Here is a 14,491-nt window from a genome sequence, read left to right on the forward strand (position 1 = left end):
TTTTTCAAAGTTTACTCACGTGCTTAATGGTTAGATTACTTAAATGGTCTAGATGTTGTAAAATTTGAATATATTCACAATTTTAAAATGTAAAGATTCGAGATTTTGTTGATTATATTATATAGTGTTTGGGAAAGGAATGAAATACATGAAATTAAACCTTTTATTGAACAAAATTGATTTAATAAATTTAATAGAAACCCAATAGCCTAAGACAATGATGACCTACAAAAACACACCTTGGTGTGTTCCCAAATTGAAATTAGAAAACTTTACATTACTATTTTTCATTCCCATGGACTCAATGGGCACTCCACTGGCAAAGTTGGGTAGCGTTCAGAATCCTTGCAATAATCATAAATAACAAGATTTCTCTGTATCCAAGCATAGTCCATTTTCTGAGCATCAGAGAGGTGCCAAGCATCATATTGGTCCCACCAATTCTTTGTTGTGGTGGAGACGCATGCAGGGTAAGGGTCTTCCCATTGGCACCCATCAACATTGAAGTCTCTGTAAGAGGACACAAATGGGGCTTTCTTCCAGTCTGTCTTCTCAAGCCCACCTCTGGTTGCCCACTCATCTGCATTCCATATGCTGGAGAACAAGTACATTGGCTTCTCATTGGGGAAGAAGTTGTTTGCTTCCCCATTGTTCTTGAACACCCTTATGGGAACTTTGTCCACAAAAAACCTGTATGCAACAAAAACCAAAGTGCAAGATTGGTAAGTTTTCAGTATTGTTCATGCTAAGAGCAATGTTCTAAATAGGAAACATAACAGTTACATAATATAATTTGGGAAATTGTGTTGTACAATTAAGTATGGCATACGGTTATCCATAAGATCACCAATTGTTTTGCTGATCTAACGATTCGGCCGTATGCCATACTTTGCTGTCTCATATAACCAGAAGCATGTGACAATGTAGCAAATGACATCTCTTTAGCATGAGGGATCAATCAGTATGTGTCAGCAGATATAAAATGAAAGGAAGATAGATATAAAAGAGAGACTTGGTAACTCAGGTCATACACCAAGAGCCAAAGGGAAGATATATACTAAACTTACACAATCTGATGATTGTTCCAAAGAATTGAATAGGTGTGAAAGTCCGCGGTGGGGTCGAACCAAAGCATGTGCCTCATCTCACGGCCTCCAGTTCCATTCTTGTAAACATTTGTCTGAATGAGATAAGGTTGCCCGCTCCTATTTCCCAAGAACTCAAAATCTAACTCATCCCTCTCTGGCCCTGCTCCATTTTCTGTGCACATCTGCGACAAGAAGTACGTTTTCAATCTATAGACATGTAATTTAGTACAAAAGAGAAACTACAAAGACAGACATGGGATTGTGATTGGCTTTCATGAAAGCTTGAAGACTTACATAATAAGCTGTCACTACACCAGCAGAGTCACCTCCAACCAACTTGAGCTTCATGCTGAACCATCCAAACCTGTACTTCTGTTTTGTCTGAAACCCGCAACCTATTCAATTACAAAGAAACCAAGAAAAGAAAGTTATGTGATTGCTAGCAAAGTTTCAAGTAGTATTGAAACTGATGCAAATTCTCAAGTAAGATTGACACATAAGTATTGAACAGAAATCAATCTTGTTCATGTTTACCTGTTTCTTTGTCCAGGGAAAGATACCAGATCTCCCCATCTGCAGAGGTTTTAAAATGGTTCTCAGACCACATTATGTCGAAATTGTCTTCGAAAGAAGTGGCTGGGGCAGCCGCTTCAGATGAAGAAGAAGAGCAAGCAGCAATGAGTACTGCAATGTAAAGAAGAATAGGCATCAGAGATGCCATTCTTTCCATTTTGGGTGGAAGACTTTTGGAGGCAGAGAATCTGAAGAAAGTGAGAATGGATGGGAGCTTGTTTCAGCTGGATCTCCAGGAGGAGGAGGTGGTGTGCATTAAATGATCAGAATATGAAAATGTCTTGGGAAAGGCTAAGACTGGAAACAAGTCACATTTCCTTGTCTGGTTAATTTATTTGGTTATTATTTATATCACTTCTGCACAGTCCTGCTTGTGACTTGTAACTTTTAAAGAAAGGGTCATTGGGGGAAAAAATCCATCAGTGAAATGTATGTTTAGATGAAAATGACTAAAATGAAGAAGCTCAGAATTAGGACTGAAGAAGCCAGGCTGCCCTCCAATGGTCTTTGACAATTGGCAGAAAACAGAGGTGGGGTGGGGTCCATGTGTTGCCTGTGGGAACGTGATAGAGTGTGATTGGTATTACAATAATCGGAAGTTCCTGGATCTAGACAACTGGATTTGGTTGTCGAGAAATGCAGCAAATTATTTAGTATTGTGTCTCTAATTAAGAGTGAGCATAAAGGATTAAACAAGGTTAAAGTGAACTTAAACTTGCTTTGGTCAATCAAACAAAGAAAAAGTACCTTGTAAAGCCTGAGATTTCTCCAGAGTCTACAAATTTGGCCTTCTTTTTCTGCTGCAGGCTTCCTTTTGTTTTGTGTGGCAAATAATTCACAGTCAAGCACAATTAAACAAGGATATTTATTTACTGAAAGTAGTGAAGTATGCCCCCAAAACAGTGGTTGCTTTTTCTTGGAAATAAAACATGACCAACATGCTAAACACCATAACCAATAAAGAAGGAAGATATCCTAGAAAAAGACATGGAAAATTAAAAACAACAATAAACCAGGAATAAAACAATGTACCCATCTCCCTCTCATGAGTCATGTGGGCAGCCAAGCAAGAAGCTTTATAATAATTAACATTAGATTTTTGAGTAAAAACTTGAAACATTGAGCTGCATCCATATGCCAGGCAACTGAGATGCAGCCAGATCATGTGGTGATGAGGAACCCACCAATTGAATAATTGAGGAGATTATTAATGGATTGATGGTGATATCAAGGGCTAGCAATAAGCCAAGCTGTTCATTTGTTTATCAGCAAAGCAATGCCGTCTTATTTTTGGATTGATCTGCTAAATTTGAATGGTAGGAAAATAGAAAATACCTTTTTCCCAGTGTCTTACTGGGTCTCCTATGGACCAGCGTAGGAATATGCATGTGGGTCAGCAGCAACATCACTTTTCTCCATTTCCTCAGAACACTCCTTTCTCTTTTACTGGGTATTTTTGGATATCTGACTTCTTCTTTTTTTGGTCCGAACCACGAGGTGGTCCTGGATGGACCTCAACTATGGTTGGTACCTTTAAGCCTTAACCACAACCCAGACTAATACCCGCTCACATCGGGTCGGCCTGTAAGGGGTAAAGTGCTGGCCAAAGTGTTGACTCCATACGAGAGCAGGGATCGAACCCCTAACCTCTCTTAAGGAATGAGAATGCCGAACCACTCACACTAACCACCTTGGTTAGATATCTGACTTTTACATTGACATTGGAGACAAAAGTTTGGGTTTTTTTTTTCTTTCTGGTAAGCAAAAATTGGTGAGAACGAAAAAGAACTAACAAGTCTGCAAAAGCAACCCCAGGAACAAATATATTTATTACAATAGGCCCCAAGAAGCAAATATGCGGCAACAAAAACAGGAGCCAGCCAATGGTTCTACAGGTTAAAGCGAAACTGGGAAGTCTGCAAAGAAACCTGGTGAGTTTTTTCACTGGAAATACTATGGTTCTACAGGTTAAATAGTATAGTCGGCTATACTATTATTTTTTTAAAAACGCGTATAGCTGCGCCGCGGTACTTTTTGAAACGTGTCGGCTAATAGGAGGGCCTCCTTTTTTTAATTTTTAAAAATTATAAATCGTATAGCCGCGCGGCTATACTACAGTCTGTTTTAATAAGCGGGCCTTTTGTTATTTTTTCAATTATGAATGGTATAGCCGAACGGCTATACTACAGTTTTATTTTAAAAATGCGTATAGCCGCTCGGCTATACTATTTTTGACACGTGCCTAGGAGTTTTATTTTGTAATTATCAATAGTAAAGCCGCGCGGCTATACTATTTTTGACACGTGGCTAGGGCTAGGAGGGCTATATTTTTAATTATAAATAGTATAGCCGCGCGGCTATACCATTTTTGACACGTACCAGGTCCTCCTTTTTTTATATTTTTTTATAATGGTTTTACAGTAAAATTCATGGTTTTACCTTTCCACTGAAGCGAACCCAACCCAACCCAACAGTCTCCTGCCGTTAGAGCCAGAAGCCCAAAACTCGACTTGTTCGTCTACCCTCGAGCAAAAACCAATTTGAAACAATCTCAAATTCATACCTCTTTGCCGGAAAATGTTGAAACAGAGGAAAACCACTTCAGCACCAAATGCTTCTTCACAAAGCTCACCAATTTCGCAGAGCGTATTCAACAGCTTCATCTCTGAGTTGGAGAACCAATATCAAACAAGCTCAGCTAGCTTCCCAAATCTCCTACGCTCTCTTACAAAGACGCAACTGGGTACCACTCCTCCGAAACCTCAGTCTCTTCCCCAAACTGACGCCTGCTCTCTTTCTCCAAATCCTCCATAAAACCCAGAACAACCCACAAGTCTCTTTGGAGTTCTTCAATTGGGCCAAAGTAAATTTGAGGTTTGAACCGGACCTCAAATCCAACTGCCAAATCATCCGAGTCTCACTTGGGTCGGGCCTTGTTCGACCCGTGAAACCCATCTTGGATTCTCTAATTCAAACTCATCCTGTATCAGAGCTTGTACAGTGCATTACTCTAGCATGTAAAGGTACAGATTCTCAATCCACTACGTTAAGTTTTGTTCTTGGATGCTATTCAAGAAAGGGTTTGTTTAGAGAAGGCTTAGAAGTATTTAGGAAAATGAATGTTCTTGGTTGTGTTCCTTCAGTTGTTGCCTGCAATGCTCTGCTTAATGCTATACAGCGAGAAGATGAGATTAGATTGGCGTGGTGTTTCTATGGCCTTATGATCCGGAATGGGGTTTTACCAGATCGATTTACATGGTCACTGGTTGCTCAAATTCTTTGTAAAGATGGGAAATTTGAAAGAATTCTTAGACTTTTGGATTTGAACATTTATAATTCTATGATGTATAATCTTCTTGTTGATGGTTATAGCAAAAGTGGCAACTTTGATGCTGCATTTTCCCACTTAAACGAGATGTGTGATAGAAAAGTGGACCCTGATTTTAGTACTTATAGCTCTATTCTTGATGGAGCATGTAAACTTGGGAATGTGGAAGTCGTTGAAAGGGTAACAAGTGTTATGGTAGAGAAGAAATTGCTTCCCAATTGCCCTTTATCTGAGTATGATTCAATAGTTGAGAAGCTTTGTGACTTGGGCAAAATACATGCCGCGGAAATGTTCTTTAAGAAAGCATGTGATGAAAAAATTGGACTCCAAGATGGTACCTATGGGCTTGTGTTGAAGGCATTGACTAATGAAGTGAGAACAAAAGAAGCAATTTCGGTTTATCGTCTGATTTCTGAAAGGGGTATTGTAGTGGATGGCAGTAGTTATCATGCATTTGCAGATGTTCTTTGCAAGGAAGAGCGGTCTGAGCAAGGGTTTGAGTTGTTAATGGATGTTATAAGTAGAGGGTGTAGTCCTTCTGCATCGGAGCTGTCCGGTTTTATATCATTTCTGTGTCATAGGGGTAGATGGAGAGAAGCAGAGTATCTGTTGAATGTTGTTCTAGACAAGGGGCTTCTACCGGATTTGATTTGCTGTTCCCCATTAGTGGGGCGATACTGCTCTAGAAGACAGATTGATTCAGCTATTGCATTGCATAATAAGATGGAAAAATTGAATGGCAGCTTGGATGTAACAACCTACAATGTACTTCTCAGTGGGCTGTTTGCAGCAAGGAGGATTGAAGAAGCAATCAGAGTGTTTGATTACATGAGAAGACACAACTTGATGAGCAGTGCAAGCTTCACAATCATGATCCATGGGCTCTGTGGTGTGAAGGAGTTGAGAAAGGCAATGAAAATTCATGATGAAATGTTGAAGATGAGGCTGAAACCTGATGCAGCAACTTATAAGCGTTTGATATCTGGGTTCCAATTAACCTTATCAAACTTAGAAACTAGAAATGAGGGTGATGAAGCGAAGTGAGTTTTGTTTTTGTATTCTCAATTTTGGACATTAAAAAGAGAATCTTGCAATCTCTGTGGCAATTACCAATTCGTTCTATCAATGTGGCTCGAGCCAACTAAAAAAAGGTAAATGATTTTCACACAAGTGGATAAAAAAGGAGTGGAAAAATCAGTCCCAAAAAAAGATGTACAAATACAATTGGAAAAAACGACATGTCGTACATTCTAACGTCCAATTGACTTTTCGTCCTCCACATGAAAAGGTCAACACTCAAGACTCAAAATCAACTCTTTGCCCTTGAGGCTTCTTCTTCCTCTTCCCACAAAGCAAAACCCTTTGCTCTCTGTAACAAGTGAAAACCCACAAAAATGGGCCCAATTCCGAAACTGCCCCTTGTCTTCCTCATCACCACCCTCCTCTTTCTCACCACATTCATTGGGTTATCCGAATCCAACTCGGACCAGGTCGCCGAACTCCTTTCCCTCCAAGCCCGATCTAAATCTGGCGTGATCCGCCTCGACGATCACTCACTCTCTCGATTTCTGACCTCCGTCAAAACCCCAAGGCCCTACTGGGTTCTCATCTTCTTCGACGCCGCAAAGCTCCACGACAAGCAAGAGCTCCATCTCAAGGAGCTCCGCAGCGAGTTCTCTCTCGTGGCTTCGTCTTTCATCGAGAACAATGAAGACCCATCGTCTTCTTCCCACGCCAAGTTGTTCTTCTGCGACATCGAGTTTCAAGACTCGCAGCACAGCTTTGCCCAATTCGGAGTCAACTCGCTGCCTCACATTCGCCTCATCGGACCCAACCACAGCCTCAAAGAGTCCCAGCAAATGGACCAGGGCGATTTCTCGAGATTGGCTGAGTCAATGTCCGAGTTCATCGAGTCCAAGACCAAACTTGTCGTGGGTCCGATTCAGCGCCCTCCGATGCTATCCAAGAAGCAAATTATGTTCGCTACCATCGCGTGGTTGATTTGGTTACCCTTTATTGGGAAGAAGATCATCAGTGGCAAGACTTTGCTGCACGACCCAAGAATTTGGTTATCTGGGGCTGTCTTCATTTACTTCTTTAGCGTCTCGGGCGCTATGCATAACATCATTAGAAAAATGCCCATGTTCTTGGTTGATAGAAATGACCCTTCAAAGCTCATATTTTTCTACCAGGGCTCCGGAATGCAGCTTGGAACAGAAGGCTTCACAGTTGGGTTCTTGTACACCATTGTTGGGTTGTTGTTGGCATTCCTCACCCGCGTGCTTGTTACCGTCCGCAATGTCAAGGTGCAGCGTATTGTTATGATTATCGCGCTCCTTGTTTCGTTTTGGGCGGTGAAGAAGGTGGTCTACTTGGATAATTGGAAGACTGGTTATGGAGTGCATGCTTTTTGGCCTTCGAGTTGGAACTGAGCTTGGTTAGGATGAGGATGCCAATTCACCACTTGAGCTTCTATAAAGGTGATAGATCTGTGTCAGTGAAAACTTTGATAATGAATTTCTCCTGAGAAAGATGTGTACTTTTTGACAGTTGGCTTATATTATGTTTGAAAATTGAGAACTATGTGTTACAAAATTTCTATCATGATTACATGCTTTGTGTTTATGATGTTGGTTATATCTGGTTTGGAGCTTTCGTGGGCGCACCAAGTTATTTGTGTTATATTAATTCCTCATTGCAACCAAGCTGTATGCCTTCCTTGTTAAAGCTAGTATTTTAGTCAATAACTTGTTTCTGTGTTAGACGAGTTACGAGTATGCTTGTTGCTACTTCTGGAGACCATTGCAAGCTGCAATTTCCTCTCCTTATGAACACTGTCATCCAGGTCTTTCTACCCCTGGTTATAACTTAACTAGTTGTATGCAATTTTATTTTGGTGTATAAGTTTTTGCATGTAACTATGTACTGAAATGTCAACCGCATGACCTGTGTTTGCCAAGATGTTTGAAAAGTCAGTTATGCTTGAGGATTTGTGGGAAACAATCAGTGCCATCATATGTCATAAAGAGAAAAATTTATGTTGTTAGACAATGTATGCAAAAACTTAATGAATGGTGCTGCTGGCTGTGCTCGTTGACAATACATCCTTATTGTGATATTTCTCAGTTGTTAGTCTTTACTGTGGGCATCAGATGATTTCGTGCTTAAGAATAGATACAGGGTTTGCAAGTAGCTGATGCCTTAGTCTTTCTGCTACTTGGTCTACATGTGAAGTGACATTTTGGTTCATGGATGAAGATGTTATGTATTCATTTTGTCAAGCGTCTGTTTACTCATACTGGTTGATTTAAAACTTATTGTTCAGTATATGGTGGGTATTCACATTTTGATGCGCATGAATACCAACCCTATCCACTGGCTGACTATGACTAGCCATCAAGATTAACGATAGCAAATGGAAATACCGGTATTCGTATTGCAATCAGTGGTAATTGCCGGTATAGAGTTTATGGTAGGATAAAATCTTTACTCAAGCTGAAGGACAGGTTTGTTAAATGCCAAGGGCACTAGTGAAGAGATGCTTTCAGCTCTTGTATGAAAGACAATGTGAAGAGAGAAGCTCTTGGCTTGAGTGCTTAGAATCTGAAGCCAGGAAGGGATGCCCGGTGGCTTCTGACTAGGTTCTGTAGGTTAAGTTGAAGGACCCCTGCTTACCCAGGTATTGTCTAGTAAAGTTCTCTGTAATATGCCAACATGTTTAGCCAAGCATGTTGTGGTGTAGGCAGAAGGCAAAATGTTCTCTGTAATATGCCAACATTCATAATCTGGTCATATTAGTCTCTCAATCAATTTCACAGGCTTGTAGATTGAGTCACGCACATTCGAAACCTCAGCAACCTTTTGTGCATCTTTAACCTTGACACTGCCCTGCTGAGGATGCAGGGTTGAATGTGTGCATTGGTGAGTCAAAATATCCATGCATATTTGTTTCTGTAGTGTATGTATTGACCATGTGACATCAAATATTACACTCCCAACTTCCCATGTGACGTCCCTTGTAAAAGGAAATGTAACATGATAATTATATGCGACAAGTTGAATGATGCAGGCAGATCCATAATCGGTGTAGTTGTAATTTATTGGGCAAATACATTCTTGGGTTATATTTCTTGAATGAGAATGCAGAGATGGTAAAGCTTTCCCCTGTTGGAAAGGGTGGTCGCTGAGGAAAGTATATATTCCATATACTTTCGGCACTACAAAAAAGAACCCACAAACCGTAAAATTGCAGCAGTCTTTGATTCCCCCATTTGGATTGCCCAATTACCCTTGTATCCCTTAATTTTTTATGAGCATCCCTTTCTGGAGGCAAAAATGCTCAGGGGCATGATGGCCCATCTAGTGCTAATTAAGCAAACAAATCTTGTGTCATCTTTTTCTTTGATGTGTCTTAGTGCACATGTTAGGCACCTTTTGGCAAACCAGCTTCCTTATATTCGTGGCCAGAATTGGAGTGTGTGTGTGTGTGTGTGTGAGAGAGAGAGAGAGAGAGAGATCTAACAGAGGAAAGCAGAAATGGAAGAACAAGCTGAAATGGTGGGGAGGGCATTTGTGGATCATTATTACCATCTTTTCGACACCGAAAGAGCTTCCCTCTCTTCTCTCTACCAACCAACCTCTATGTTGAGCTTTGAAGGACAGAAGATATTTGGGGTGGATGATATAACTTCAAAGCTTAACCAGTTGCCGTTTGATCAATGCAAACATTTGATCAGCACCATTGATTCACAGCCATCATCCCCAGCTGGTGGCATTGTGGTCTTTGTCAGTGGCAGCCTCCAATTACCAGGGGAAGAACACCACCTAAGATTCAGCCAGGTAATTATTTAATGGAAACATTCACATTATTTAGTTTGTTTGCAATTACATGGAAAGAAAAATAAGAAAGGGGGATTGATCACTTTGAAATGCTCTTGTGTTGCAGATGTTCCACTTGATTCCCACGCCACAAGGAAGCTTCTTTTTGCAGAATGACATATTTCGTCTCAATTATGGTTAATTTCTAAATTATTACTCAAGCTCTGGGCTTCCCAAATTATCGCTTAAATATTGTTCTACTCGTGACTCTGACTCTTGAAGGAATAATAAATATGTTTCTCTCTTGTTAATTTTCCATGCCTTAAATCGTCATATGGTTTTTCAGATTCCTTATCAGCTTTTTAACCTAACTATTAAATTGAATTTAAATCCAATGACCTTAATTATTAAACCACAAACCCAAGAAGAAAATTTAAAAAATACCGAGCTTAGCATTTATCTATACATCTAATGGACGGGAATCAAATAGACCAAGTCCAAGCTGCTAGGCTCCATTTGATTTATATTCAATGTGGTTTGATTTTGGTTCTTGGGCCCATTTCAACGATAAATGTAACGGCCCAAGAAATGAAATTTGGGCCAATCTTTGGGTGAATGGTTTTGTTTTCTTGTGTTCAATTTGGTTTAATCATATGCGTTTTGAAAGCCCCGAGTGGGGACTCCAAGAATTCTGTAGCGTGGGCATTATTTCTGCACTCCAAGAATTTTATAGTGGGGGCATTATTTATGACTTGAGGTTCTATTTCTTAATCGTAGGATCAAATTGATTAGTCAGATTCTACGATTAAAAGATAAGACATCACCTAAGTGCCCAGATTCTACGATTAAAAGATAAGACATCACCTAAGTGCCCCTCACTATAGAATGACTTGTGGGACTCCCCTCCCACTAGTGTTGAAGATTAAAGAATGCAATCCCACTGTTTCATTATTTCTTTGAAAAAAGAATGCGCACTGGTTTGGTTTATTGCTTTTTCTACAAATGATGAGCATCACTTTTGACCACAAAAAAAGAGAGCATCACTTTCTTCTTTTCATCAACACCCATGAGAAAAGACTGTTAATTAAGGTAGAATATCCTCTAAAGTCTCAAAGGCAAAGATTTCCTCACCATAATTATGACCTAAAAACAACACCCATGAATCATGACCATACTTTCCAACCCAAACCCTTATCCAAACATAGTCAACTTGTAAAACAAAAACGAGTTTCACTCAAGAATTAAAATATCAGCCGTGTCGATAATATCGGGCCTCCACTTTTCGGATATTTCGGGGATTTATCGTTATTGTTTTAGGTATTGGGAAAAAATCAACAAAAATGACATATATATGCATTGAAACACATAATTTTGGTGTAAAACTTTTATAGATATTATGTACATTATCAATGAATATATTGAACAAATAAAACTCAAAATTTACTAATAATAAGATATACATATGATGAAATATAAGTAGTATGTAATGCGCGTTAATGAAAAGTTTGAAAATAAATGTTGATTAGAATGAATAAACCATGCATGATTCCATAGTTTGTTTAAACATTGGATTACAATTTAGATTAGTGTCCATCTACATAAATGAAGAGCTCTTATGAGGTTCAAACAATGAGGAACAACCATCTAGATTCATACAATAGTCATACCAAGTCATATAACCCGAGCAGTTTATAAGCCATGTTTGAACATGGTGCACATAAGTCTTTCTTGAGCTCCCTACTGTCCTCCCATATATGGGATAGTTAGGATTAACCCAACTAGTAGATCCATAATCTGTTTCATCATCTTGAGCTTCATAACTAGTTCCACTATAATCAAACATGATATAACCATAGCCATCATAAGATTCATTTGAGTTAGTACTAGGTCTAGTTCCTATGCTCATAAATCCAAAATTGATCGCTATGTCCTCTTCAGATGGATTGGAGGTAAGTGGGCAGTAGATTGTGCATAAATTCTTCATATTAATACTTTATAGGGTTCTAGGCAAAGATTAGCTATTTTTGGGTTTCAATTTGCTTCAATTGCCTTCAAAACTTCATATTTGTTTTTTGGATTTTGTTATGGGTATCAGAAAATATCGGGGATATTGACAAAATATCTGGGATATCGCACTTATCGGGGATATATCGTCGATATAAGGGAAGATATGACCTTACCTCCCAGTATCAATGTCGACAGTTGAAAATACTGACATATAGGCTGATATTTCAATCCTTGGTTTCACTACAACCTCTTCAATCTAGCCGTCAGTCACTGTACAATTCTAAATTGGAGTCAATTTCACATTGGATGGAATGATTTTGCTACAATTAGTCACAGGTGGTGCACAATTTTAACTCATCCATATTGATCATTGTGAGCCCCACAAAGCATCATTGTTCATACACGTTTAATGTAAGCCATGGTTCTTTTTTTTTTGATGAAAGCCATGGTTCTTTTGACCTAACGGCACATGCTAGGTTACAAAAATCGAAATTAAGATGCTAATGACTATTAGGTAATTAATAAATATGAGGTTTATCAGAATCATGATGCTGCTTCTTCACTTTAAAATACATTATCACCATTGCTTAATTTATTATTCTAGTACAAGTTCTGGTCTATTTAAGAACTATAGGACAAGAGAAACTAAAGCAAGCAGCAAGAGAGAGATCTTTACTTAGCTACTAGAATATGGCAATCCAACAAGAGCCTCTCCTTGAATCTCCCAAAACTTCTACTTTTCACTGCAAACCCCTCTATCTCATTCTATGCTTAGCTGCTATTCTAAGCTCCACTACACTTGTTGGCATCCAAGTGATGACCAAAATAACTTCATCATCTTCTTATCCTCCACCAACTAACATATGTGACCAAGCCCATGATCAGAAATCATGCTTAGCCGTGGTCACTGAAGTAGCAGGGGACAAAACCAAGCCAGTGAGTGATGTTGATCTGCTACAAGCCCTCCTAGAAAAATCCACACCACACATAGAAAAAGCCCTTGAGATTGCCAAAGATGCTTCTTCTAGGATTAACAATCCCAAAGATCAAGCAGCTATTGCTGATTGTGTGGAGCTAATGGATGTATCCATAGACAGAGTTATGCACTCTATAATAGCTCTCCAAAATTTTACTCTGCAGAATTCTCTTGAAGATGCTCATGCTTGGCTTAGTAGCATACTCACTAACCATGTCACATGCTTGGATGGTCTACAAGGACCAGCCAGGACCATTATGGAGCCAAGGCTCAGTGACTTGATCTCAAGGTCAAGAGCCTCCCTAGCCATCATGGTTGCAATTTCGAACCCATCGAAACTGAAAGCAGAGATCCATGAGCCACTGAATGGGGAGTTTCCAAGTTGGGTCACAAGCAGGGACAGAAGGCTTTTGCAGGATTATAATTTGGCAAAGGAAGTTAAGGCCAATATTGTGGTGGCAAAGGATGGGAGTGGAAACTACAAGACTCTGAAAGAAGCAGTTGCTGCTGCCCCAAACAATAGCAAAACCAGGTACATTATTCATGTGAAAAAAGGCACCTATAAGGAAAATGTTGAAGTTGGAAAGAACAAGAAGAATTTGATGATTGTTGGAGATGGCATGGATAACACTGTCATCACTGGCAGCCTCAATGTTGTTGATGGATCAACCACTTTCAAATCTGCAACTCTAGGTAATTAACAATCTTAATTTAAAGTAGTCTAAACTATCGCTTGTACTAAAAAAAGATATTAATTATTTTTATTTTTATTCTAGCATAAAAAATAATTTGTGGGTTTCCATTGAATTTGTTGTGCCAATGCAGCTGCTGTTGGTGATGGGTTTATAGCCCAGGACATGTGGTTCCAAAACACAGCCGGGGCAGTAAAGCACCAAGCTGTTGCACTGCGTGTTGGGGCAGACCAGTCAGTGATAAACCGGTGTCGTATCGATGCTTACCAAGACACTCTCTATACCCATTCCAACAGGCAATTCTACAGAGATTCCTACATAACAGGCACAGTGGACTTCATATTTGGAAACGCAGCTGTTGTGTTTCAGAACTGCAAACTTGTGGCCAGAAAGCCCATGACTGGACAAAATAACATGGTCACTGCCCAAGGACGCATAGACCCGAATCAAAACACTGGAACTTCTATTCAAAAATGTGACATAATCGCAAGTTCGGACTTGGAGCCTGTTAAAGGGACGATCAGGTCCTACCTAGGTCGGCCATGGAAGGAGTATTCTAGGACTGTTGTGATGCAGTCCAAGATTGGTGACCACATTGACCCAACTGGGTGGTCTATTTGGAGCGGGGATTTTGCATTGAAGACATTGTACTATGGAGAATATGCAAATAGTGGAGCTGGTGCTGGGACCAGCAAGAGAGTCAAATGGGCTGGGTACCATGTCATCACAAGCCCAACAGAGGCCCAACCTTTCACTGTTGCTCAGCTCATCCAAGGAGGGTCATGGTTAAAGTCTACAGGGGTTGCTTATACTGAAGGGCTGTGATCATTTGGGGCCATTATAACATGACTTGGGCTTCTTCTCTCTGTTTATACTCTGTTTCAATAAACGTATTGCTGTGGGGTTCTCTCTGTTTCTGCTCTGTTTTAATTTATTGAGGTGTCAACCAATCAGTATTGACTTTAATCATTTTTCAATTAGTTGTCTATAGATCAAATTAGTGTCAACC

The 14,491-nt window shown here is 39.7% G+C and overlaps 5 protein-coding genes across 7 annotated transcripts; 4 read left to right on the forward strand and 1 right to left on the reverse strand.

Moving 5' to 3' along the window:
• Nucleotides 1-140: 140 nt before the first annotated feature.
• On the reverse strand, nucleotides 141-3,603 carry XTH8 (xyloglucan endotransglucosylase/hydrolase 8). 2 transcript variants are annotated; one of them, XM_088252186.1, is made up of 6 exons: nucleotides 2,997-3,603; nucleotides 2,409-2,472; nucleotides 1,623-2,214; nucleotides 1,383-1,483; nucleotides 1,068-1,270; nucleotides 141-690 (listed from the first exon to the last, which is right to left on the reverse strand). In XM_088252186.1, the coding sequence occupies exons 3-6, from the start codon at nucleotides 1,816-1,818 to the stop codon at nucleotides 288-290; spliced, it is 903 nt and encodes a 300-aa protein (XP_088108312.1). In that variant the 5' UTR covers nucleotides 1,819-2,214; nucleotides 2,409-2,472; nucleotides 2,997-3,603; the 3' UTR covers nucleotides 141-287. The 2 variants fall into 2 exon arrangements, with proteins under 2 accessions (XP_088108312.1, XP_021821523.1); XM_021965831.2 differs by having other exon boundaries at nucleotides 1,623-2,277.
• Nucleotides 3,604-4,117: 514 nt separating this feature from the next.
• LOC110763055 (Tetratricopeptide repeat (TPR)-like superfamily protein) lies at nucleotides 4,118-6,095 on the forward strand. 2 transcript variants are annotated; one of them, XM_088251405.1, is made up of 2 exons: nucleotides 4,118-4,684; nucleotides 4,805-6,095. In XM_088251405.1, the coding sequence occupies exons 1-2, from the start codon at nucleotides 4,273-4,275 to the stop codon at nucleotides 6,031-6,033; spliced, it is 1,641 nt and encodes a 546-aa protein (XP_088107531.1). In that variant the 5' UTR covers nucleotides 4,118-4,272; the 3' UTR covers nucleotides 6,034-6,095. The 2 variants fall into 2 exon arrangements, with proteins under 2 accessions (XP_088107531.1, XP_021821485.1); XM_021965793.2 differs by having other exon boundaries at nucleotides 4,118-6,095.
• A 142-nt stretch (nucleotides 6,096-6,237) lies between these two features.
• LOC110763056 (Oligosaccharyltransferase complex/magnesium transporter family protein) lies at nucleotides 6,238-7,614 on the forward strand. The gene has a single exon (XM_021965794.2). The coding sequence runs from the start codon at nucleotides 6,384-6,386 to the stop codon at nucleotides 7,419-7,421; it is 1,038 nt and encodes a 345-aa protein (XP_021821486.2). The 5' UTR covers nucleotides 6,238-6,383; the 3' UTR covers nucleotides 7,422-7,614.
• Nucleotides 7,615-9,341: 1,727 nt separating this feature from the next.
• On the forward strand, nucleotides 9,342-10,118 carry NTL (NTF2-like protein). The gene is made up of 2 exons (XM_021965795.2): nucleotides 9,342-9,828; nucleotides 9,935-10,118. The coding sequence occupies exons 1-2, from the start codon at nucleotides 9,526-9,528 to the stop codon at nucleotides 10,007-10,009; spliced, it is 378 nt and encodes a 125-aa protein (XP_021821487.1). The 5' UTR covers nucleotides 9,342-9,525; the 3' UTR covers nucleotides 10,010-10,118.
• A 2,305-nt stretch (nucleotides 10,119-12,423) lies between these two features.
• On the forward strand, nucleotides 12,424-14,448 carry PMEPCRA (methylesterase PCR A). Its single transcript, XM_021965769.2, has 2 exons — nucleotides 12,424-13,483; nucleotides 13,616-14,448. Exons 1-2 carry the CDS (start codon nucleotides 12,505-12,507, stop codon nucleotides 14,305-14,307), a joined length of 1,671 nt encoding a protein of 556 aa, XP_021821461.1. The 5' UTR covers nucleotides 12,424-12,504; the 3' UTR covers nucleotides 14,308-14,448.
• Nucleotides 14,449-14,491: the final 43 nt, after the last annotated feature.

This window comes from Prunus avium, chromosome 4 (genome assembly GCF_965620075.1).
Source record: "Prunus avium chromosome 4, drPruAviu1.hap1.1, whole genome shotgun sequence".
NCBI lineage: Eukaryota > Viridiplantae > Streptophyta > Magnoliopsida > Rosales > Rosaceae > Prunus > Prunus avium.

Coding starts and splice junctions, on each gene's coding strand:
- PMEPCRA (XM_021965769.2), top strand. CDS start 12,505: ATGGCAATCCAACAAGAGCCTCTCCTTGAATCTCCCAAAACTTCTACT. Junction 13,484..13,615: donor TTTCAAATCTGCAACTCTAG/GTAATTAACAAT, acceptor GTGCCAATGCAG/CTGCTGTTGGTGATGGGTTT.
- LOC110763056 (XM_021965794.2), top strand. CDS start 6,384: ATGGGCCCAATTCCGAAACTGCCCCTTGTCTTCCTCATCACCACCCTC.
- XTH8 (XM_088252186.1), bottom strand. CDS start 1,818: ATGGAAAGAATGGCATCTCTGATGCCTATTCTTCTTTACATTGCAGTA. Junction 1,271..1,382: donor GTGTAGTGACAGCTTATTAT/GTAAGTCTTCAA, acceptor TTCTTGTCGCAG/ATGTGCACAGAAAATGGAGC. Junction 691..1,067: donor TGGAACAATCATCAGATTGT/GTAAGTTTAGTA, acceptor TGTTGCATACAG/GTTTTTTGTGGACAAAGTTC.
- LOC110763055 (XM_021965793.2), top strand. CDS start 4,273: ATGCTTCTTCACAAAGCTCACCAATTTCGCAGAGCGTATTCAACAGCT.
- NTL (XM_021965795.2), top strand. CDS start 9,526: ATGGAAGAACAAGCTGAAATGGTGGGGAGGGCATTTGTGGATCATTAT. Junction 9,829..9,934: donor ACCACCTAAGATTCAGCCAG/GTAATTATTTAA, acceptor CTTGTGTTGCAG/ATGTTCCACTTGATTCCCAC.